This window comes from Squalius cephalus, assembly GCF_949319135.1.
Source record: "Squalius cephalus genome assembly, chromosome: 24".
Lineage (NCBI taxonomy): Eukaryota > Metazoa > Chordata > Actinopteri > Cypriniformes > Leuciscidae > Squalius > Squalius cephalus.
In genome coordinates, this window is record NC_137145.1 from 22,707,947 (window position 1) to 22,734,512 (window position 26,566).

General features: G+C 39.5%; 2 protein-coding genes and 1 long non-coding RNA gene across 3 annotated transcripts in view; 1 reads left to right on the top strand and 2 right to left on the bottom strand.

The window, feature by feature from the left end:
• Nucleotides 1-1,124: 1,124 nt before the first annotated feature.
• Nucleotides 1,125-4,115, bottom strand: nrarpa (NOTCH regulated ankyrin repeat protein a). The gene has a single exon (XM_079860891.1). It carries the CDS (start codon nt 3,716-3,718, stop codon nt 3,380-3,382), a length of 339 nt encoding a protein of 112 aa, XP_079717017.1. The 5' UTR covers nt 3,719-4,115; the 3' UTR covers nt 1,125-3,379.
• Nucleotides 3,069-9,199, top strand: LOC307152345. Its single transcript, XR_013819995.1, has 3 exons — nt 3,069-3,132; nt 9,038-9,080; nt 9,129-9,199. It is a non-coding gene; the product is annotated as an uncharacterized lncRNA (long non-coding RNA).
• Nucleotides 9,200-9,534: 335 nt separating this feature from the next.
• Nucleotides 9,535-26,566, bottom strand: part of exd3 (exonuclease 3'-5' domain containing 3) — a 43,688-nt gene continuing 26,656 nt past the window's right edge. The window contains exons 19-20 of the mRNA XM_079860890.1: nt 10,867-10,933; nt 9,535-10,670 (exon numbers count right to left, since the gene is read on the bottom strand). Coding sequence (XP_079717016.1) covers nt 10,339-10,670; nt 10,867-10,933 — 399 coding nt within the window. The 3' untranslated portion in view covers nt 9,535-10,338. The remainder of the gene's footprint in view (nt 10,671-10,866; nt 10,934-26,566) is intronic.

The window sequence follows — 26,566 nt, forward strand, 5'->3', positions numbered from 1 at the left end:
CCAACTCTCTCGTTTCATGAATGCATGAAATGCAGAATACATTACTTCATTTCTAATGCTGTTAAGTGTTTCCAAGTTTACTTTCACTGTAAGAAGTGATTAGTTGACTTAACTTACAAAAAGTGAGGAAACCTGTTGCCTTAAAATTAAGAAATAAACTTCATGCGAAATCAAAAAAAATTAAGTTGTGTGAACTTGACAATTCCAGATGACTTAATTGTTTCAATTACACATGGTTTATTTACTCAATTTTAAGGCAATGGGTTTCCTCACTTTTTTAAGTTAAGTAAATGAACCTCATGTGCAATTAAAAAAAAAAAAATGTTATGTGGGATTGTCAAGTTCACATAACTTAATTTTTTAAGTTAAGTCAACTGATCACTTTTTACAGTGTTGGAAGTCCAAAAGAAACTGAGGCAGAACTGCATGAAAATGAACAATTAAAAGTGCTTGATATGTGTTTTCTTAAGTTTGTAAAAGTATGAAGAAATGCTACGAGACTCCCAAAGAACAGAAGGGCAGAGAGCTGCTCCATGCACAGAGTAACATAAAACCCACGCAAACACACGGGGAGGGGATCTGTCTTTAAAACAAAATTACCCACAACCCCCTGCACTCTTTTATCCAGCATATGAAAGGACTAGGCCAAATGAATGACAAAAAGGAGAGAATGGAAACTGGGGTCAGGTTGGCCCAGAGAGGAGGCCCAAACCAGCCCAATTCTTCCTTAAAGATAGAAAGAAACTCTCACAGCCACACATTGAGGAAGGTTTAATTATTTCTTTACTGGCTTGAACACACACACACAAACACACACACATACATACAAAAAAAATATACAGCACTCATATTCTCACCACACATGAATCACAGTGTTACAAATGTTCAAAAAAAAAAAAAAAAACTTACAAACAAAACAAACACACACAAAAAAGGAAAAGATAAAGTCAACACAGAAGAACATTCGCATCACTCATAAAACTTTTGCTCGCTGGAGACACAAGATGAAAAATAACTTGGTCCAGATAAAAGAAAAGAAAAAATACAACAGCACTTTTACTCATTCATATACACCTATCCAGTCATTTAACCCCCATGCCATAAATGTTATGACAAATAGTGGGATAAAATAACTATACATCGTGCAATTTATTTTTGTTACAATGATCTTACCATCACAAGTATTATTCCCCTTTATTAACATCAGGAGGAGAGCACTTCAAATAAGAAAGTGCTCTGAGATATCAGCGTCAATATATCCATATATACCATATATGTATACACATACACCCGGTCACAGAGATACAAACATCTTTGCAAACGTAATGTTATACGATGTAACACACAAAAAGAGACAATATAACCTGGAGCTTTTTTTTTTTATACAATAGTATTTTGTTGTGTTCCTTTTTTCTATTTAGAAAAAATAAAATGTTGACCTGAAGTCAACGAATTAACAACAGTCATCATCAGTGCAATATTTTCAACAAGAGTAAAAATATCAAGTTTAAGACAAGCGATGCATATTTGTTCTGCCTATACCAATCGAATAGATGATCATGAGAATCACATCTGTTGTGTCTCCAGGTGTACGAGGAGCTCCTGGTGTGGTTCACCAGGTTGAGCGACAGGGGCTGGAAACATAAGCAACACCACTGAACTGTGGCATGAGTACAATTCACACATGCTCACACAACTGCATGGGGCTTCTCGCAAAAACAAAGACAAAAAAACTGAATCTAACTGATATTTTTCCTCATTCACTCACCGTTGGCCATTGTATCAAGAAAAAAAAAAACTTACATAAAAGCAGCATTGAAACAAACATCAGGTGCCATGAGTCTTAAAGGCGGCAGGCAGTCTTTTTGAATGAATCTGTCAATGTTTCCTGCAACAGAAGTCATAGTCTTCTCAATGTTCATATAGTCCTGCTCAGTAGTAACTATTGGGTAAGCCTCAGCTCCTGCAGTTACCCGACCAGGCACTAGGGGGCGTAAAAGGCTCCACATATATGTGCAACAAAACTCCCTGCATTTAATAGTCATGCAACGCATTTCACTTTTTGCAACTGAAATGGAAACAAAAAATGGCAATGCAAAATTAAGCACTTGGCTGAAATAAAACCTACAATGCCTCAACCATGCTTGACGAAAGGAAAAAAATGTTTCGAATAACCAATGGATCTTAATTTTGGTTCACGGAGATAAATTGTCCCGAGTGAAGATTATAAAAAAAATTGGCAATAAGAAAATATCAAGTACAATTACCCAAACAGGGCATACTGATTCTGTTGAGCACTAGTGGGTAACTGAGAAGGGTTAAGGAGAAGGCTTGAGAAAGAGAGCATATGATATTGTCGAATACTTTCAAGTCGAGGTAGCTGATGCAGAGAACCAGAATAAAAGTAGAAGGGGACGCATTTCCCGGGAGAAAAAAAAGAAAAAAAGTTGTACACGTAGGGGGGCCGTGGAGCAGAATCTCCACACGGGACAGTTTAGCCTGTAACGAGTCCGAAGCAGCTTTAGGTCACCCTACATACTTTTACACTTAGGCTATAGTCTTAAAAATAACCACAACATAATTTAAATGCATCATCTCAATGTACCTTCATAAATAAAAAGACAAACCCAGCCTGTATTCACAGTGATGACCAGGGTGTTAATTCAAAAATACTGAAAAGAAGATTATAAAGTGTGTCCCAAAGGCGACTTTCCTGACGTTTTGATACAAAAAAAAAAAAAAAAAAAAAAAATAGAAAAAAAAAAAGGAGCGAAAGCAGCGGTTTTTAGTAACACGTTAACCATAGACGTGGGTCGCACTGGCCTGAAAGCTGTGTGGAAGCCGTCTGCTAGGTGAAGGCAGAGCACAATACACTACTTGTACAGAGAAACACAGTAAAGCTATGTGTACAGTACAGTCAATTGTTATTTCCGAGGACATATTTCAGCACTGGTCACCAATGCCACACGATCTGATTGATGAAACGACTTACGGTTTGTATTAAAGACAGTGTTTAGCCAAAACAGAGGATCATGGCCTTCATTCTGGAGTTCAACTATTCCAGCATTCAGCCACAGCATCAAGTGCCATCTCGATTTCTCCAGGTGGACAGGTCAAGAGGTCAAGCCCTGGGTAAAGCCACACAGTCCAGATCTGATGACTTACACATTCAATAAAAAGCTATAGTACCAACGCACATCCCCAAACAGTTTCTCGTCGCCAGATCTGACCATATACGTTACTCACGGGAAAGAAAAAGGCTACAGCCCTCATTTTGGTTTAAGGTACAAGGGAACTTCGCCGCCGTCTGTCGTGTCAAAGCTTGGCAGATCAATGCTAGTTTCAAACGAGCCCGGTCTTTCCGCGTGTTTCTACCGGATCACCGCGCGCCGGAGGAGTACTTGGCCTTGGTGATGAGGTATAACACGATGTCTTGGTGTCCTCCAAACGCGGCGATGTGCAACGCGCTCCATCCCTCTCGGTTCGCCAGCCGAATATCGGCACCGAATTTCACCAGAAGTTTCACGAGCTCCAAATTCCCGTCGATGACCGACTGATGCAGAGCCGTCTGTCCCTCGGGGCCGAAGGAGTTGACGTTAAACTCGCAGTTGGTCATGTTCTGCAGAAGCGAGTGGAGCTCCTTCGTGTTGCCTTTCTTCACCGCCTCCTGGAAGACTCTCTGCGGCGCCGAGCACGTCGATATCTCCGCCTGGCTCATGATGCTTTAACCGCCTCTTTTCGCCGTTACCGTCTCGTGTACTTGGATATAGTCGCGGCTTTACTGGACTAAAACCAGTTTAGGCGCGTGAGACTAGCGTATATCCCAAAAAAAAGGACAAGTAAACGACACACTTGGTGTGTAAAATGCAGTCACTGACTATGGTGTATATATCCAAAGACCTAGCGAGAAAGTTCAATGATCCACAAGGTGCAAGTCTCCGTGTGTGTGTATGTGTGTGTGTCTCTCAGTAGCAGCACCAGGTTATGGCAGAATATGGAGTTATTTAGTGTGAGAAAGGAGGCGTGTGAACGGCGGTGTCTCCGGTTAAGCGCATCGAGGGGCCGTTAGGTTTAAAGACGTCTGAGGTAAATTTACCTCAAGAAATGCGTCTCTCGCGTCCCGCTGTGGTTTATTTGGCAAGGGTGACTGAAATAAACACAGAAACTGTTAAAGGACTATCCCACGTTACATCTAAAACTGAACAAGTAAAGATGTACTTGCCTATTTACGTGTGGACGGGTAGAAGTGACTCAAATAACTGCCCGCTTGCCCGCTTCTGTTTGTCCGTCGCGCGGTCCCGGTAATTCTCTGCCCAGAGCTGCGTTGCCAGGGGGATATTTTAGACGAACTACTTTGCATAACAATACGTCTCTATTGAATCAAGCATTGTGGAATGGGAGGGGTTATGCGATGCTGATTGGCTGAGGGGTTGGCTTGGGGGAGTGGCCACACGTTGAAACTGAGAAATGGGCGTGTCTCGTTGCCCAAACATCCCACCGTAATAAAACGACTGCGTTATTAGGTTATTATGTGTCAATATGCACACATTCGAGAGAGGAAAAATCTTTAAACAGATATAAACAAGCACTTGAAAGATGGATATAACTAGAAAAGCAAGGCTTGGGTTGGGCTTTTATTCAGAATCTTGCCAAAAGCAATCCGTACGGATCATATCTCGAAGGAAAATATTCACCTGCTATTACGGTGTAAAACATAAAGAGACACCCACAGACATTTTTTCTCTGAACCTTAAAATACCCTGGCTTCAAAAAGTATCTGGATCCTTCTTTTTTAACTGCCATTCAGATAAAATCAGATTTTTCCAATTATTGTTATCTCACTTTCCTACCTGTCTACACCAAATGGCAATAACCGCTTCTTTATTGGGGTTGCTAAAAAGTAACACGAAACACCTTTCTCTGAACCATTAGACTTGTGAAGCAGCAATTCCAGCTGTTTAAAGTCAATAACAGTCTGCGACTTCCTGTGCGCGTCCACAGAGGTGCGCGTCGCGCGCGGTGTACAAAATTCCCGGTGTCACGCATGCGCCCTAAAGTCAAACTTGAAGATCCAGCCCACTCTGCGCATGCGCGGGGCAGGAACTTGAGTGACACCCATAGCAGCTGTACCGTGGGAACCGGACGACTGCAATTTCTGCGCAGCGCACTCGCCTTTCCTCACACGCCGCAGTTTGGCGTGTAAAGCCACACACACACACACACACACACACGCAGTATAGTGTGCAGCCGTTTGCTCCATTTTACAGAAGCTTCAAACATTTGATCTGCCAAACTGTTCTGTTTCACTTATAACCGCTCGTGCGTGCGTTATAACCTGCACGTAGGCTGTTGGTGACGAGTTTAAAATGGCTTAAACGTAAATTGACATCGGGGTGAAATCAGGTTGAATTGGACACTTTTCCCCAGTCATCTCAATGGCAAAAACTGTGCCAATCAACCTGAATTCACCTATAAATTGACAAAGATCCGCAAATATTCAACAACAACAAACAATTTTTCGTTTGTTATATTATTGTCATCATTTTATTTTCACAGTTCCTTATTACTGTAGTTTCTGAGGTTTCTGAGTGAAATAGTAACTACCTGTAATAGGCTACTGTATTCTTACAATTTGCATATGCAACTTGTAGCCTATGTGTCCTTATAGAAGAATACAGTAATACAGCCGACAATAAAACACATCTCTGCCTGACTAGTTTACTACACCTCTGTCAAAGAAGTGCTCAGAATTACTTCAGATGATCACTGGCTGTCAAATGAAGACAATATGTTGCCTAAGGGTCTGCAACCAATGTAAAAATGTGTTTTACAAAAATACAATATTAAATTAACTTCGACCAAAGCTAAATTTAAAAAGCCGAAGTTCAGACTAAATGTTTGATTTCCCCACAATATAATATGTGTAAAATTAAGAAAGTAAAATTCAAATGTGATGTACAGGTATATGACCAGTAGCACCCTTTGCTATGTTTCATCCAATTCACTTGAAACAGGCTTAACATAAGGGGCCTTTGCTTGCTCTCGGAAAAAGTCTCGTTGAAAAATTAAAAAAATTCTCGTTAAAGGAGTAGAACGCGTTTATAATTAGACTATTAAAAGCTAAAGTTAAAGATTAGATAAAGTAATTGCAGTCGCATTGCAATGGTTTTGTCTGTCTTTTCTTCCTTTTCTTTGAAACTGGCCTCCGAATTGCAAAGGTATTTGTATTTGACACTATACATTGTTTATTATTTAATGGCTTTGCAATGTGTGCCTCATAAAGTAGGTAGTTTGGAATATGCATGTTCAATGCAACACTCAGTTTTATACAATTTGATTTATGCTTGTATTTAAGTCTTTTTCACGCCAACTCCCAGCTGTCCAAAAACTAAAAACTATGAGTAAAAGTTCACTAATCATTGGTTATGAGTCGGATATAGAGTTCATGTTAACATTCTTTTTTTACATGAAACTCAAAACTCAAAAATAAACTGTGTGAAACCAGACACATACACAGACTCACTGGTTCAACATGTGGAAGTAATAACATGTCCACATTATTAATTATTTGTAGTATCTTAACGTCTTTTCCCCTCCATCATATATCCTTTAATCTATCATGTGTAAATACTGAATTTCAGGCATTCTGTTCTGAGATATATACCAGATTTCAGTACGCTCACAAATTATATTTCAACTGGCTAAAGCATAAAGCTTTGGGAAGTTTTCTTTCCCAAGCAAAACTTTCCCGAGATTTAAAGAATGAAGCGATGTGCACTTGTGAGGTATTTGACCATGTGTGAAACAGAAGTGTTCTTTAAGACCTGCCAGGGTAGGGCTAAAATATCCCAGCACATCTGTTGGCTAATCAGAAAGATGTGTCCGTGCGCTGGCCTTTTGGAAAATATTTGCTGAGAAAACGGAGGGCCTCTCCCAGTGCCCGGTTATCTCTGGACTCCGGGAATTTGCACACTTTCTGCTACTTGTAGTTAGATTTTCCTACAGTGGCCCCCAAAAAGCTTTGACGCTTGAGGCATGCTAAAAATGTACGAACGTCACAGCGATTAATAAAAACATCAAAACTAAAGTGGAATTTAGGAAAAGCCAATTTTGGGACTATAACATTTACACAAACATTCAGATTTACAAATGGACAAAATGCTTGTGCACCTTCTCAAGCTAAAAATGCTTATTTTTCCATTGTATTTAATCCTTTTTTCTTCATTTTTAGATGATAATAAGTAGATACTGTTGAAAATGAAGACAAAAAGTGTTGTGCTAGTGTTGTGGTTGTCAAACATTAGTGGATCATGTGATGAACTACACCTACTCTGAATGACGCCTATGTGAACTTGGGAAGAAACTGACTTCACATCTACTAAAAATAACCAGTTCATTAAATATCTATGCAAAACTGTTTTAGAAAAGTTAAATCATTTGAGAGAAAAACGTTAGATTTATTTGAAAAAAATAATTTTCGCTCAGAAATTGCTAGTAAATTTCACAAATTATTACAAACGGCAAGTTAAATTAAACATGAAATTTTGATGTAGAACGACTAAAATATGAATCTCGAATAGGCCCATCTTTGAAAATTTACAGTGAAAATACAGTAAAATTTGAGACTTTAACTGACTGAATACTTTTTAGTGTCACTGTATACTTCAGAGGGTCACTTTAAAAAAAAAAAAGTTGTATTCCTAACCACATAAATCAAACCTGAATGGGATTTTTAAGTAGTTGAAGTCAACATCAAAGCAACAGGCTCTAATGAGGCGCTAATGGAGCCGCCGCTGAGAATATCCTGCGAGCCATTTGCTCAATGTCAGACGTACAGTACTTAACAGGAAGTGTGTCATTCCACCTGGGCCTGTGCCACCGGGTCACATTTATCAGACATATAACCCAGTGAGAGCCAGCTAAAAACTCCTCCCAGTGTCAACGGGTGCAAAGATGCCTTATTAAAGATTAATACGCGTCGTAAAAGCTGGAAAGTCGATCTCTGTGGCATTTAAATCTCTGAATGCCTTTCAGATTAACCCTGTTTTATTCAAATCTCAAAACACTAAGTTCAGATTCACATTCAGTTCCTCGCAGGATGAAGTGAAAATATTTGGTGTTTCTTTATGTTAGAAGAACACTCATATGGCTGTTTGTAAAGATGTATGTATGAATGTTTGTGCGCAAATAAATGTTATAATCACAAAAAATTAATCTAATTTGCAGCTGGAGCCAGTTTTCAGTATATGATTCATTGGCCTTTTCCCTTCCTTTTAATCAAGATACGAGCTCTTCGTTCCAGTTTTTTACATTTAAACATACTGAGACTGTACTTTTTAATTGACTTGAACACATGCAGTTTTGTAGTAAAACCATAGTACCTACAAAATGAACCATGGCTTTACTACAGTAGCATGGTTTAACTGTGATGTAATAGCTATACACTTTGTTGCAAAACCATAGTAACTACAAGACAAATCCTGATTTAACTACAGAATTTGCAATAAAATCATTGTAATTAAAAGATTTGTAATGATTTTACAATAATAACCATGGTTTATCCATGAATTTTGTAGTTAAACCAAAATAACTAAAAACTAATCTGGTTTTACTACAGAATTTCCCGTAAAACCATTTATTGTAACTAAAAGATTAACCATGATTTCACAACAATAACCATGGTTTAACCATGAATTTTGTAGTAAAACCATAGTAACAACAAAAATAACCTGATTTTGCAACACAATTTCCAGTAAAACCAATGTAACTAAAAAAAATACAGTGATTTTACTACAATAACTGAATATTGTAGTTAAATAGTAACTGCAAAAACAATCTAGTTTTACAACAGAAATTTGCAGTAAAACCAGAAATACAGCACCTACAGCTTAACTATGGTTTTGTGGTAAAATCATAATAAACACAAACCTAAATTTGGTTTTACTGTCGTATGTGTACCGACTCGTTTATCCTGTGGGAGAAATAATGAAGCATGATATTATAAAGAAGTCATTTTGCTTTGCATTTTACTCCTCAGCAACTACCATCCGAGTCAGTCCAGTCCAGCACACTGAATGGAGGCGCGCAGGGGGAGCATTCAGGGATCCGCCAGCCGGCCCCTGCGCGAGGTTTCTGGCGCCGGAGCCAGACAGCAGAGAGGAGAGGAGAGGAGAGGAGAGGAGGGGGAAGAGCGCAGGCAGAGGCCCCTGAGTCACCGGCCCGGGGAACCTGTGGGGTTAGCGTGACGTCTCAATAGAGGGAGGGCCTTCAGAGTCCAATTCAGCCCCAGTACCACGTGCTCAAGGAGCGTGGGAAAGAGGCGAGCTTTTCTTCCCAGCAAAGAAAGGGCCAGTATCGAATAACAGAAGTGCAGGAGAGCCGGGGCGTCCTGAACAGGGCTAGGTAGAGCTAGAGCTCCTACTGCAAGCAGACAAGATTATCTCCAGCTAATGCAAACACGCAGAGCTACGGTTACAGTCAACACTTTGATGCTTATATTCAGGGAGCGCACATTTAAAAGAGGACACAGATATAGGCAGCTCTGTTTGAGTGCGACTTTATTGAACTCGAACTGAAGGACTGACTGTATGCAGCCCATCCTGTTATGAACTCGCAAAACTTGGAAGGAAAACAGCGTCTGGCACGATTTCAGCAGAGCTGTCTTTGGGGAACCCAGGCATATTATTCTGTAGTTTTGACAGATTTACAAATGGAGATATGAGTTAAAGACTAAACAATAAACAACGTCTGATCTGAAAAAAAAAAAAAAAAAAAAAGAAGAAAAAAAAGCAAAACAAACTTTTGGGGGGGGTTCAGAGATAACTGCAAGAGAGATAACATATTTACAATGATAACATTTTGAATGGGTTAATTCAATGTAAATCCTGTTTGTATTCACAAGTTGTGATGAATCTTTTCATAAAGTATTATTAAAAACCTTTAACACATTTTATGAACAACTTAGGTTTGTAAACAATTTATGGCATTAAGTGTATTGTTGTGTAAATCAAATTTACATCTAAAAAAAGTTCCTTTTTAAAAAATAGAGAAAAACAAGATTTTGTGCAACAAAAAAAAATTTAAATTTGTAATTTTGAGTGAATTCAACGAAAATCCTGAAAATCCTATTATTAAAAACCCTTAACACTTGTATTTTATGAACGACTTAGGAGGTTTGTAAACATTTATGGCAATACGTGTATTATTTTGTGCAAAACTAATTGATGCTTTCGCACATTTATCATGACACAGTGTAGCAAATAAAAAATACCTCCGTAAAAAGAATTTTTAAAAATCTGGAAAAAAAAAAACAACCTGCAAAGCAACAGCGAGAGTTCATCACACCTGGAGGCTTTCGCTGACGTGCAGGACCTTCTGAAACTGGGACAGCACCCGGTCGTAGTGCGTCCCCTCCCAGAACACCTTCCCGCAGCCGGTGCAGATGAAGTACACGGGGATCCGGGGAAGGAGGCCTGGGGGAACCGTCTCCAGCTGAACTTCGGCCCCGCTGGGGAATCTGAAGGTCTGGGGGTCCAGGGCCGTGCGTGGGGCCCAGCGGCAGTGAGGGGTGAACTCGGGGCCCTCTGGGGGCCTCCAGCTATTGTAATCTTCTTGTGTTTCATCCTGTGGTTCGCAGTCATCCCGCTTAGATACGATGTCCTGAAGAAGACCTTTGAAGAGAAAGAAAAAAGCAACAGAGCTCAATGCGTGCTATCCTCTGATACTGACAAAAACTGGGGGGAATCAAATGCTAATTCACTGGAAATTAAATAATGGTGGAAAAGAGTCTGGATTAAATCTGTAAATACATTTTAAGATGTACATTCAAATATATATGTGGGCAACAAATGGAAAGCAAGCGCCGACCTCTCTCTTTCATCATGCGGGTCATATCCTCTCTGGACAGCTTGAAGTACTCGTTACAGTTGCAAGCCTTGAAACGGGAGACAAAAAACACATCAATATGTAATAAAACATTATAAAATAATACATAAATAAAATGTTAAATTTGTAAAGTAATGTATATGTATATACATTCTACAAAAATAAATGTATATATTTACATATACCATACACACTACCGTTCAATAAGTCGGGGTCAGTAATATTGTTTTAATGTTTTTGAAAGAAGTCTCTTCTGCTCAACAAGACTGCATTTATTTGATCAAAAATACAGTAAAAACTGTAATAATGAGAAATAATTTTACAATTTTAAATTACAGTTGAACATATATTACAACAGAAAACTGTTATTAATTAAAGCTGCATTTTCAGCATCATTACTCCAGTCTTCAGTGTCACATGATCCTTCAGAAATCAGTCTAATATGATGATGATCAAGAAACAGTTGTTATTATCAATGTTGTGCTGATTCATATTTTTGTAAAAACAGTTATACATTTTTAAAGGATTCTTTGATGAATAGAAACTTCAAAAGAACCACATTTACTTGAAAAATAATTACTTTACTGTCACTTTTGATCAATTTAATGCTTCCTTTATTCTTCAAAAAAATTTGTTTTTCTAAAAATCCTACTTGACCCCAAACTTTTTAACGATGTATATATATATACACATTGGTAAATAGCAGATTGTGAACTCGGATATATTTTAAACAGTCTGGTAAGTCCCATACCAAACTCTCTCACGCACACACACACACACACTCATCTCCAGTGACGCAGGCTAGGTGTGAGGTTAAAAGTTTGCGTCGCCTCTCTTGATTTCACACTTCAGTGTGGCCTCTGTCTCATCCTCGGCGAGGAACCGATTCCCACCCTTTCAAACAACACATGGGCGCTAAAAGCCTCGTCACTAAACGCCATCTCCACCTCTGCAACACCGGCCAGACTGAGACATGCTAAATGGGACACCTTAACAGGACAGTGACAATTCAGTCCGCGAACACATGGGACTCAGAACTGAAACTGAAATTGAAAGACTTCTCAGGAATTAAAGGAATTAAAGGAACAGTGAAAAGTTTGAACAGTTTCTCACACTCATGTGGTTTCAAATCCACTGCGGTTATTATTTCTGTGTCACACAAAAGGAGAAATATTTTTCTTTTATACAGTATCAGTTCATAGTATATGGCAGTCAAGTTACAACAAGGCCCGAAAAACCCCCATCAAAAATTCAAGTTTACAACTTCCATTATGACTTAAGACGACTTGAAATATAGAGAAGTGAATATTTCTTATCACGAACACTAAATTTCTCTTTCTGGGGTTTTAAACAACATGAGGCTAAAAAAGGTTAATTATGTAAATGTACACTAGCAGCCAAAAGTTTGGAATAATTGTTTTTGAAAGAAGTCTCTTAAGCATGCATTTATTTGATCAAAAATACAGTAAAAACATTAATACTGTGAAATATTATTACAATTTTAAATAACGGTTTTCTATGGTAATATATGTTAAAATGTAATTTATTCCTGTGATCAAAGCTGTATTTTCAGCATCATTACTCCAGTCTTCAGTGTCACATGATCCTTCAGAAATCACTCTAATATGATGATTTGATGCTCAAGAAACATTTACTATTAATAAATATCAAAACAGTCGTGATACACTATCATTCAAAAGATTTCGATAATTAAGATTTTAAAAAAGAGAGGGCGTATTAAATTGATAAAAAGCAAAAATAAAGGTATTTATAAAAGATTTCTATTTTGTATAAATGCTGTTCTTTTGAATTTTCTATTCAAAGACTCCTGAAAAAATGTATCATGGTTTCCACAAAAATATTACAAAATTAAAACTGCTTTCAACATTGATAATAATAAGAACCATTATTAACAATTTAGCACTAAAATATAATTCAAATCATCATATTTGAATGATTTCTGAAGGATCATGTGACTCTGAAGACTGGAGTAATGATGCTGAAAATTCAGCTTTGATCACAGGAATAAATTACATTTTAACATATATTACAATAGAAAACAGTTCTTTTAATTGTAATAATATTTCACAATATTACAGTTTTTACTGTAATCAAATAAATCAAATAAATTCAGCCTTGGTGAGCAGAATAGACTTATTTCGAAAACATTAAAAAAATCTTAATTATCCCAAACGTTTTACCAGTAGAGTAAATTATATCAGTTCATAAAGTCTGTCTGAAAACATTCAGTTTGCAGATTTCAGTTTAAGTACTGGATCCATTCAGAATTCAGTTTGAAGTATATATGTTTTCACGCACGCACACATACACACAAGGTGCTGTGAAAAAGCAAGGTGTGTGTGTGACCTGCACAGGTGCCCTTTGCAACCCCTGGCTGCTCACTCTCACGCTCTCTCCTTTCCACCTTGAGTGATCTCTTCCCACACACCGCAGAGGCTGAGTGGCCAAAAACATACCGCCAACTATTTACCCAGCTCCTGAGTTTCCCATGCAAAAGCAAGTCAAAACCTGCTCCGCCAACTCTTCATACTCATGCCTGCACCGTCGCGCTCTTTCTCCATCTGTGTTTGCCTCCAAAACCACATGCGCAAGTTTTGCCTCATACATAAACAAGCGAGGAGGAGAAAGCGAGGCGTGACTAGACCAAACCCTATGGCAAATACGTCAACGCCATATGTGTAGGAGCCAGGGCTATAGTTGCTGTTGCGGGTCAAGCTATTATTGTATTCGTGATTGTCAGTCACTTGTGCATTTCAATTCCAACATTGAGTCTCATGTGAGTTCACACTTATAGTTCGTTTAATTTGATCTGGACCAAATAAATAAATAAATAAATAAATAAATGTAGTCCCAGTCCACTTAGTGTTCACATCGGCATTTTAACACTGAAGTAAAGATACTGAACATAAAGGCATAGAGATATGTTCACAACCTGACTGGTCGTCTTTTATGACTTTTTTTGAGACCGAACTTACCGAACACCCAAAACAATGCTGTGTTCTGGGCTAAATGCTCTCGCTGTGTGTGCGTAGCTACATATGATGGTATTTTGAGCAGCTGAGAACTCGAGAAGAGCTTATAAATGTGTAAAGGAGTCAAAACAGCGTCAGGAATCCCTCCGTCACACACATGAAGATCTGCTGTGAGGAGACGCGGTTCTGACGCCTGAACTGAGATGGGCAACATCACGACTACAAGAGTAAAAAACAGGTATTCTTGAGCTTTCTGTCCTTTTTAGGGTGTCATCTTGTGACATCATGTCCTGTTTTTGGTTAGTTTACATGTCTTTGGTCCGTGATGCGTTCATATTTCATTCGAACCGTACCAGAGTTTGCTTGGAAGTGGAGCGAGATCTTTTCAGTCTTGTTTGTTTGGTGCACCAGGGATCAGATGATAGCGTTCACACTTATTCAAATGAAGCGCACTAACAGACCAATCGCACCAAACATGCTAAGTGTGCACACACCCTAAATCATCACACTTCAGGTTGGACATTTCTGAAGAATTCCTCTGAAGATTTGTATGCTTTGCCATATTATACAGAAGTGGAGTGGGATTTTTAACCAGTGAGATGTCAGTCAGGGCAACAGTGGGACTCTTCATTTGTCTCCGATTAGGACAAAAACTCAGATAAAGAGATAGAATCTATCACACCTAGTCAGGACACGCTTTGGAAACTCTGGGGTATTTAACGGGCAAACTCGTCCCGCACCGTTTGTGGTATGGAAATGAATGATGTGACTTTGACGTTGAGAAGAGATTAAAGCTGCGTTCACACCACCAGAGACTTTGTCGCTGCATGTCGCCAATGGCTGGTGGTGAGATCACTAGCGGGCGTTCCCACTACTGTTGTCTAGTAATGTTTGTGTATGACATTCATGGATGTTATCCCATGTTGTAGACAACGAATCAGTTGTTGCAAAATTGTGCAAATATATATATATATATATATATATATATTTTTTTTTTTTTTTAAATCTTAAATTCCCGCAAAAGCAACTCTAGAAGAGAAGAGACATTATTTTATAAAGCATTCAAGCTTGGATTTTGTCTGGTCAACAATTAAACGGGCAAAAAAAACATAAAACGTCATTTTAGCAGGGACAACATCAGCCATATTTAGGGACCAAAACATTAAACACTTGCAAATGGGCCCTTTTGACTTGGACCAGTAAGCAAACACCTTAAACCCCCTAAAAACCCCAGAACACAAACCAGTTAGCAATGTGCTAAAAAAGAGCTAAAAACCACTCAAAACAGCACAAGTCCTGGCAACCACATACAACATGCGAGCATATGACAGCGAGTGTTGGTATTTGCCTTCATAGTTTCTTGAGAAAATGTAGTTAGTAGTAAGGTTAGTCACCTTGTGTTGTTGTACCAAAGGTAAAGACTGCACAAGATTTGACAGGTTACTGTTTGTACAGCACAAAAGCAGTGTTGAGTATGTGTTTCAAACGTCACCTCTATATGAGGCCAGCATGAGCCTCCGACGAGCTAAAAACCTTTCCAATTAGTGAGACGTGCTCGAGAAAAGCCAGAGACGAGAGATAGAGAGCTCCCATAGACGAGAGGTGGGGGAGGGGGAGTGGAGGGAAAATACTCATTTCGACTCCGTTCCCCCCCCCTCTCTCTCTCTCTCTCTCTCACTGCCGCTCCCATGGGAAAATCCTGGACTGCATACAGGCGGCGGGTTTGTGCTGAGGCTGGGTCACATGACCGAGTGTCTGACCAATGAGAGGAGGCTGCTATGATTCAAACTGAAGCAGAGGCAGGTAAGCGTGGGAACAGGAGTGCGGTTCAGATTCCTGCCCTGTCGGCACGGCAAACCTCAGCGTTTGACACATGTGTTGCAAGCTTGGGCGGCAAATAACAAGATCACTACCGTCTTGAGAAATGTAGATATAATTTTGTGGGAAAATAAATTGGGGTTGGCATTAGGCAAATTTTTTTTTTAACAGAGAATGCATATATAAATACATAAAATACCAATGTAAAACAAAAATAAAATAATGATAATATAGGACAGAGAGGAACATTATAATATAATATAATATAATATAATATAATATAATATAATATAATATAATATAATATAATATAATATAATATAATATAATACTTCAAATCAAATTTTGTATACATAATTACTGCAAAAACAAGTATTTACAAATTAATATAAAAGGAACTGAATGTTAGATCCAAAGTTACTATGTGATGCCTTCACTCAATACCTAGTCACTTTGGATCTAATTTTCTTAGGAAGGAAAACTATATTAAAGTTGGTAACAAAAAACAAAAAAACTAAATTAAAGCTATTTATGACTATATATTTTGTTTGACGGTATGAAGGTCCAAATTGCAGTTTCAATGCAGCTTCAAAGGCTTCAGTTTTATTTATTTTTTTAATAACCGATCGTTCGCTAGATAAGACCCTTCTTCCTCGGCTGGGATCGTGTAGAGCCTTTGAAGCTGTATTGAAACTGCAATTTGGACCTTCAACCTGTTGGACCCCATTGAAGTCACTATATGGAGAAAAATCCTGGAATGTTTTCCTCAAAAACCTTCATTTCTTTTCGACTGAAGACAGACAGACATTAACATACTGGATGACGTGGGAGGGGGGAAATTATCAGGAAATTTGAATTCTGGAGTGAACTAATCCTTTAAGTTTAACAACTTTAAATTATAAATGAAATTATGAGCAGCTTGTTGCTTGGGAAGCAGCTTCCTCAATACTGGAGGAAAGTCTCTTGGATGTAATAAGACACGAGACTGCTCGTTTACTTGAGGCATTAGTAGAAAGCTCATCAGGGCTGACCTCTCTTTCTCCCGTGACCCTGCCTGGAGGTGTTTTAGATTAGTGCTGTTGTCAGTGCTAATGGTCCGTTCATTGCCCAGAGAGCTGAACCTGGCCAGACAGTTGGACAGGATGCAGTCGACAAGCAAACTGTTCTGACACTTTTCTCTTTTTCTAATAACATACATGTGTTCAGAAAACTCTCCCCTGTTGGTCTTGGAACAGCTCATACCCAGAGAAGTTTCTTGGCAGCTCTGGACGAGGGGGGTTGGTTTGGGACTGGAGCTCTGCAGAGAACCACGGGAGTCGGGGAATAATGGCCAGTGAGGAGACTCTTTGTGTGGGCTTTAGCTGCAGGGCTCAGGGGGGCACTGGGGGTTTTGTGTGGTAGCTTGGCCTCTGTGAAGCTAGCCTTTCCACCCACCCTATTGATACTTGCCCCTCTCTCAGAGCTGAGCTCTTTAGCACTGCCCAAATAGGGGGATAATAGCCCCACTACGAGCCCTGAAACCAAGAATGGCTCACAGCTCTTTCTTTTTCTCTCTTCTCATTCTTTCGTCTCAGGCGGTCAGATCAATGACTCTTACATACTTCCAGCAGTAAATACCCTTGAGGATGTCGCTGGGGAGTTTTTTTTTTTTTTTTGTCCTCAACTAGATGTAAATAAATGATAGTTAGGGCTGGGTGGAATATATTTTGCTAGTGATTATTGGAGTGATTTTGATTTGGCCATTAGGTTTCATAAAGTGCCAGTTAGAAATCAGTTCTTTTGAACAATCAATTTCAGTAAATTGGTTTAAATCCAGATTAAATAGTAAAAAAAATAAAAGATTTGAAACTGTTCATGAAACACCTTGCATTGCATCTTCCATGCTTCGCTATTAGGGATACACCGATATTAAAATTCTGGTCAACTGAGATAATCCAATTATTATTTATCCTTTTTTGCGAAAATAAATGAAAATGGATGGCAGCAAAGTTGGATGGCAGCAAAGGTACTCTAAATATAAATATGAATAATGGCACTTTTAAGAGTTTAGTAAAAGCAAGAATAAGACATGAGTTTTTGTTTGACAAGTTAATGAAGAACATTGAGGGTTTTAAAGACGTTTTTCATTTAAGGGTTTTCATACATATACATATATACATATACATACATACATACATACATATACATACATATACACACACACACACACACACAAAATACAGGGAAAGAGAAAGCAAGAAGGGAGAGAGAAACTGAGGCCAAGGTAGTCGTGTCGCAAAATCTTCCCACCACACCCACAGTAACTCGCTGCGGTATTTGTCCCGTCCTGTCTCCCGGTGTCTTGTCATGGGAGCTTTCTGTTGCGCAAGCCTCGTGCTGCGTTTCATACCTCTCTTTCTTCCCTTGCTTGCTCTCTTTAACCAACACACTTAAGCATGTTCGGAATGCTATTGTGAAGTCTTCATGATTCATCCCCAACTGTAAATATTGACTATGGCAGCCCTTAAGGGGGGGACGAGCCTGAGAAAGTTGTGGGATGACTGGTGCCTGGCCCACTCCACTGGGCACCACAGCTTTCAGACCCAGCAGGCTGACAAAAAACAGTTTCCAGACCACAGGGTGGGTCAAAACCCAATATTGAAAACCATCCGTGCAAGTAAGCATCTTTCCCATTGCCCCTTGGCACTTATGACACATACTTCTCAAAAATCTCTACCTATACTTTTGTTGACCACGCATATATTTACCTACTGTCGGCCATGTGCAAAAAAGGTCTACATTGATCCCAATGACAACACTTATACCAGGTAGCTGTCTCACAAAGGTGCCGACAGTATCAAACTCTGGAAAACAGTTTAGCAAACCTGAAAGGCTCATTGTGCCGTGAAATAAGAGTGCAAATGAGGACCAATGAGCTTGATTTTCTGACTAAGATAATCGTGCACGCACACACACAGCATGGGGGAGATAAAGTGAAATGAAAGGGCGTGAGGGGAGAGAGGTCAAGTGCTAATGATGCTGGATAAGACTTGAGAGCCTGAGAGGAGAAAGGCAACTTCAAAGCACCCCTTCTCCAAGGAAAGGACAAAAACGAAAGGCTTTGAGATGGCAGCAGGGGTGGACAAAAAGAAGTGTGAGAGAGAAACAAGAACAAGGGTGTAGACAGGAAACGGGACAACATGGTGAACAAAAGCCTGGGGGGAAAGACACCGAGGGGAGGGGGAGATGAAGTGGAAACGCTGAGGTAGAGGAGGGCTTGAGGTTGGGTTTGGGGTTCATCTCGGGTGTGAAAGCGATGAGGTGAAGCCTAAAAAGGCTTGAGAGAGTTCCTGTGTCACAGACCCCATCGGCAGCCCTCGCCACCCCTCCTTCCCTCGCGTTCTGGTCGGTCCTGCTAAATTCCCCAGGGCCAGAGGCTGTCCCTTTTCAGTCTCCTGCGACACAGTCATTATGAGTGTGGGAACTGAATCTGTCCCTCTCACAGTGCCCCTGCAAGCCTGTTGCTCCGCCCCACCTCAGTCCACCATCACCCCCACCGGCTCCAGCTCCGTTTGCCCCCCCCCCCCCCCGATATCTCTGAGAGCCGGACCCCCGTAACCCCACTAGCTTCCCCGGCCCCCCTCCATGTAACAAAGCTGCTATCTCTCAGTGCAGAGCTGTCTTTCCCGGTCTCTGTCAAACACCCCACCCCCTATCCCAATCATCCTCCATCCTTGACGCTATCTCCTCGCCGATAACCATGGGAACCACTCTGTGGGAACCGGCTGGACCGGCCTGGCTCACCAAAATAGACAGCAAAGAAAAGACTGAGGGAAAAAAAAAAAACGGTGAGAAAGAAAATGAGAAATACCTCCCAGAGGGAGGGTTTAAACAGGCGGACAGAGACAGGTACGCAACCTGACCAATCAGTATCTGGCAGGGGAAGGTAAGGGGGGAGCGGGAAAGTTTTCCTTCAGCGGCTGAGTTTGTCTCTTTGATTTCAGGCTCTTTGGGCCACTGCTTTTGCACTGTGGCTTTGGGGCCATCGGTGTCCCCTCTCTTTGTAATGGAGATCTTCAAAGTTACTCAAAAGAGAGCAGAAATCTAGAGATCAAACGCGGCAGGCTATTGAGAAGAAAGTCCTATAAGAGCCCGGGCAGGTAATGAACTTATCCCAGCATGCTTTGGCTTGCCAACAAACCGGCTAATATTGCAAGTTCAGATGATATCACTGGGGAATCCCTTTTATCCATTAAAAGGTGAAGCGGATGAGGTTAACCTTGGCACCTCCTCCTCTTCCTCATGCGCAAGCATCACGGATGCACTAGCGTAGTTCCTGTGAGAAAACCGAAGACGGAGGGAAAGAGAAAAGGGGCGAGTGTGCATCTTTTCTTGTCTGAATTTGGCTATTTTTCCATTCCAATTTGATTTGACGTCGTTCAGTGGTCTAGGCTCTCCCAGCCCTTTCCCAAGCCAGAGAGGCTGACCCCCATGTCCGTATACCTCGCATGTCCCACGGGGGGCTGCTCTTCGACCCTTCCCACCCCTAACTGCCCAGTAGTCCCAAAGCAAACAGACTTCCAACCCTCGATAACATCAGCCGGATCAGACACAGAGGAAGCACTGCCAGCCTCTGTTGACCCCCATTCCCAAGCCCGACTCGGGGCGGGGTGCAAGCAACGAGCGCAGTAAAGTAAAAAACTGATTAAATGTCTTATGTTTAGCACTTTCACTCACTAACCACACTACGGGTTGCCAGTCCATCCCTCATTAACACACACAGAAACAAATACTCATTAACAGTGGGGTTCCTGAGCTGTGATAGCTCACACGCTGAAGTGACAGGCTTCACTGGGGGGCCCATTTCAGAGAGGCATCTACACTGTGCAAAGTGCAAAGACCAGCCATGCAAAAATAATCCATCAAGTCCAACAACATGTCCATTGACACTAGGCAAACCACTATTAGCTACAACAGATAGAACAACCCTATTAACCTTAGAAACTGCTCTTCAGTCCATCAGCAGCACTAGTTAGAAGCACATCCATCAAATTCTTGTTTCAAACATAGTGCATGTATGATTTAATGTGGGAGGCATAACAAAAGGCCCATTTTGAGTAAACTATTGTTCCTAAGACAAATGACAAATGTATTGGGGAAAGTGAACTGCTAATAAGGTGATTTTTAGTAATCTTATTAGATTTTTTCTCACCAAGTTCACACAGGTGTCCCAAGAAGGGTAACCACAAATGTTTAACAACTAATAAAATGTTAATTGAGGTTTTGCTTGAAAATGTATCTTTTTCTTCAGAATAAATGGCAATTACCATAAAGTAAATGTTTTCAGTGAAAAATTATGTTGTTCAAGCTGCTCTATTGCATAAAATATGGACCAGGGCTATTTTTGCTTTAAAAGTGCGCTTTGTGCTGTCTTTGTTTAAAATAAATGTCTTTTGGTTTTATATTTTGCCATCTAATTCAATGCCAATCAAACATTCAGTGACATTCAACATTAAGCGTGACATACTTTTTAGGCCACTTTGAGGCTGTGCTTTACAAATTACTTTGAACAAGTAGCCTTTTCTGTAATTTTACCTTAGTAACAAAGTAAGTGAACCGGGGAGATAAACACGGCATAATTTAGATGACCAACTAAGTCCCATTTAGCTGCTCAGCCAAAGCAAAGTAAGTTAGCATTTACATTGGCAACGGCAGGCCATTCTGCAGAGCTACAGGGAACCCTGCACGTAGCCCTGCACTTTAGAGGCATGCCGTGTGGGTTCATGAAAGACGAATGCAGATAAAAATGGACTTGAATGATAGATTAACTAAAACAGTCGGTGAAAACATGGAAATTTGTAGATAAATTCTGGGGATGGAAAAGCTGGCAGATATACACACATGGTGACACAGTCGGTCTCCCTTTCACAGTAAATCATGGACACACACATGATGCCTTCCTCCTACACGCACACACTCCATTCATAAGAAAGACCGCATTGAGCAACCCTCCTTGAGTACAGCTCATAAAAATGCCCATCAAAGCACACTTTCACACATCCGACTATTAGGGGGTCGCAAGAGACAGGAAGAAAAGAGTGGAGAAGGAAAGAGTGACAAAGACAATCAAAACTTTTTTGTAATCCTATGGTATTCTTTAAAATCCTTTAGAGTACCTTTTACATGAATGCGGTAATCAAGCAATACTAAAATCCTATAGTATTACCATCTGATAGCATAATTGTACCTAATACCTGAAAAGCAGCTGGATCTAATGCCAGCACACTAACTGTCCTGTATCCTCATATGTGATTGATGTGGAACACTCTACTATCACCACAACTATCAAGTAAGGGTACTGTTGGCAGTGGAAACGCTAGCCGATTAATGGTTTACCGAGCCGAACCGTACCGTACCGTACCGTACAGTGAAAACGAGCCATTAGGGAGCTACTACAAAAAAAGTGCTAAAAAAAACTCAATCCGCAATTGAAATAAAGAGTCTGATATTAGCATGGTATTGCTAAGGTAACAGTGTGGTGCTCTAGAGCCCAAAATAAACTTTGGTGTTTGCGCATATGCTAGGGTACGTATACAGCAACCAGGGCTGGGTCTCGATTCAGATGTCCTGATTTGATTCGATTCGATTCTGATTCACAAGATCTCAATTCGATTCGATGAATTAAATTTTCACTGGCCCCACCACAAAAAAAAACAGTAATAAATGAATAGAACAGTTATTGTTTTTGTTGTTTTTGAGACATGTATCCTTGTATTGTAATAAATCAAGTTATGACACCCAAAATTTTAGATACCAGTGAAAATTAACAACTCTCGACTCCAATTTTGATACCATAGCTAAAACTACCAATATAAATTTCAAAGGTTATTAAAAACAACTAAACAGTCATTAATAAAGAAGAACAAATAATGAAACTACAAGCAATAACACAAATAAATAAATTAGGGCTGTGAAAAGATTAATCGTGATTAATCGCATCCAAAATAAAAGTTTGTGTTTACATAATATATGTGTGTGTTTGTGTAAAATTATTTTGTATATATAAATACATACACATGCATGTATATATTTAAGAAAAATGTGTTATTTATATATAAAATATTTACATTTATAATATATAATATAAATTATATATAAATATATACAGTATATAGATGCAAATATTTCTTAAATATATACATGCATGTGTATGTATTTATATATACAAAATAATTTTACACAAACACACACATATATTATGTAAACACAAACTTTTATTTTGGATGCGATTAATCACGATTAATCTTTTCACAGCCCTAAAATAAATACAACAGAACAAAGATACAAATGAAATAATCAGTGCTTTTAAGGTTTTTCAGGTAGATCTAACAGTTCTCAGGTACAGAAAGTTATCAAATGTAAAATAACTGCATACAAATTAAATAAAGATTAATCAGCTTTAAGACGAATGCACAGATCCACTGATACACATGCGTTCTTTCTCAACTGCTTAAGGCATAACCGACTACGTTTACTTGGATACTCGCAAAGGCAGGCATTTTGAGATAAATTTGTGTGAATTTGTCCGTTTAAGCTCAGGGAGACGTGAAAGAGAATTCATTTTATTATATGCATGCTGTCTGAGTACCATCTGTAACATCACGCGAGTTCTCTTGCGCTTGAATGCTTATATTGGCAAGGCTTGAAAACACACACAAATTATTAACTTTCGTGACCATGTAGAACTGGCCCAACTGGGACACTGACAGTTCCTTCAACTGTGTGGAACGTCTTTCACGCAGAAAGGCGAACTTGCATCCGCCATGTTCAGCTCTAAAGGAATGACAGGCTCATAAGTTTAAGATAAATTAGAAGATGAAATCTTGTAGTCTAGTAATAAGATTAACGACCATCAGATATTGTTTTCAAAGTCTGCGGAAATAAATACGGAAAAAACGATTGATTCGTGGCTTTTGAGAATCGATCATGAATCGACCACATTTAAAAAAACGATTAATTAAAAAAATCTTGATTTGAACAGCGACCATGAAATAAATCATTAGCATAGTACATGAATACTGTACGCATACTTCCAGATATGCAACAAACTACTGGAGATGCAACAACAATAGACGGCCATGTTGACGAGCACTTGTGTGAAGGGGTTAAAGGAGAACTCCGGTCAATTTTAACATTGAGCTCATTTTTTTACATCCTGTTTTCGGTCGAAGTCCAGAGTAATCAATTGTCGAGTTCACGCGCATTGGTTTAGTACCTATGATCACGCGCGTGAACTCGACAATTGATTACTCTGGACTTCGACCGAAAACAGGATGTAAATACAGGTATGTGCGCTGGCTGAATAAACATAAACATTACACTTGTAATGACACATCAAGGATGTTAAAGGAGAACTCCGGTCAATTTTAACATTGAGCTCATTTTTTTGTACATTTGGAGTGCTGTCAATACAGAGAACAACGACAAAAATCGGTGTTGCCTACACCGAGTTATTCTATTTTTAAAATTTGCACCCTGTTGACTTCAATAGGGCAAGTAGTAAGCCTGCTTTTTAGCCTCTTAACATCCTTTAAGTGTCATTACAAGTGCACAGAAAATGTGAGTGATTCCTTCCGAGTGAACACGGGTGGATCTGACTGCAGTAGATGTTAGAGATATTAATAAAAATGAAGTTAATTCAGCCAGCGCTCATACCTTTGTTTACATCCTGTTTTCGGTGGAACGCCATAGTAATCGATTGTCGAGTTCACGCGCGTGATCATTGGTAACTAAACCTATGCGCGTGAACTCGACAATCGATTACTATGGCGTTCCACCGAAAACAGGATGTAAACAAAGGTATGAGCGCTGGCTGAATTAACTTCATTTTTATTAATATCTCTAACATCTACTGCAGTCAGATTCACCGTGTTCACTCGGAAGGAATCACTCACATTTTCTGTGCACTTGTAATGACACTTAAAGGATGTTAAGAGGCTAAAAGCAGGTTTAAAACTTGCCCTATTGAAGTCAACAGGGTGCAAATTTTAAAAATAGAATAACTCGGTGTAGGCAACACCGATTTTTGTCGTTGTTCTCTGTATTGACAGCACTCCAAATGTACAAAAAAATGAGCTCAATGTTAAAATTGACCGGAGTTCTCCTTTAAGAGGCTAAAAGCAGGTTTAAAACTGGCCCCATTGAAGTCAACAGGGTGCAAATTTTAAAAAGAGGATAACAAGGTGTAGGCAACACCGATTTTTGTCGTTGTTCTCTGTACTGACAGCACTCCAAATTTACAAAAAAATGAGCTCAATGTTAAAATTGACCGGAGTTCTCCTTAAAGCAAAACACGCAACTATAGTTTAAGACATTTTTATAGTCATAAACAATATCTACCATTTCAGTCTAATGCCACAAAAAAAATATATTGTGTAACTTCAGAAGACGGAATATCGCACACAAGTTGTGTGGACTACTTTTATTTGCTTCCTGTTGTATGGAAACGAGTTTCCTCAAAACACTTCAAAATGTATCCAATTGCATTCCAGGGAAACAGCATACAGGTTTGAAAGTAAATATTGATTATTTCGATTTGAGGCTAAATAACACAACTGCTTTAGGGACAGTAAATTACAGGAGGAAGGTAAAGTGTGGTCTCACTTTAATCTCCCAGTCTGTATCCATTATTACACAGCACTGTTTTATACTGCTACTGACTGAGCTGATGTGACCTATATTTTAAATGACGTTTCTTGCTTAAAGAATGTCAAACTTCAGGAAAACAGTGTCGGATATTTAGAGCATCAAATAACCATAACAGAAGCCTAAAACATGACAAGAAGGCACCACGAATTTCAGAAAATGTGGAGAATTCCTGATTACACAAAAGCGCGCACACACACACTGACTGTGTTTGTGTCTGAGCTTCTCTTCCGACACACATATTTGCGTGCTGTATGGAAGTGATATATGGTTCTGTCTCTCGGTGAGGTGAAAGAGTGCGGCCCCTCCTCTCCGAACAACATTAGCAGGCCTGTCTGCCCCGGGCCAGTTCTCATGACATCATCGCTGCACAGGAATGCTCTCAAGCAGAAAGCAGCGAGAGGAAGAGCTCATTTCATCTCTCGCTCGCTCTTTCCCTCTCTCATTCCATTCCTATCTCTTTCTGAAAAGATCCGTCAATCATTTACCCTCCCTTTCCCTTACTTGGAAAGAATTCTCCCTCTTCTTATGTTCACTGTATCTTTCTCCTTTGTGTTTTTTTCTCACAGACATTCATCAGCTCTATTTTGCTTAAGCAAGCATCGCTTTTATTATAGTTCATACTTGCAGAGTTATGCATAACTCGTCCCATGGCATTCGCAGGCACGAATGATACCTCAAGTCATGTAGCTTGTTGGGGAGAGGTATGCTATTACTTTTCTAATCGATCAGACTTAAGATTTTTCGCATGGCGGATGATAAAAACGGGCTTTCTGGTTGTGGAGGGAACATTTGGCGTGACTGAACACACACTCACACGGCCACCGAATGCAGAGTTCATTTACTGGGAAGCTATGAGTTTTTGTGGTTTTACTGGTGTGTTAAAATGAACTTCTGGGTTATTTTCAATATAAGTCTACGAACAGGGTGTATGGCCAATCAGAGGCTTAAAAAGCTCATACGTTAAAGGGATAGTTCACACAAAAATGAAAATCACCATAATCACCATGAGAAAATCTCACGATAAAACTGGGAGTTGTGAAAAATATGATACACCGGTGTTTTTCCAGATGAGAAGTTTATCTATGCATCATCTTTTAACTCTTCTAATTCATTTTATAACTGTATCTTACAGTTTTAATTTTCCTTGCTTTTATTTTGTGATTATTTTAATTATTTGAACTGCC

Coding starts and splice junctions, on each gene's coding strand:
- nrarpa (XM_079860891.1), bottom strand. CDS start 3,718: ATGAGCCAGGCGGAGATATCGACGTGCTCGGCGCCGCAGAGAGTCTTC.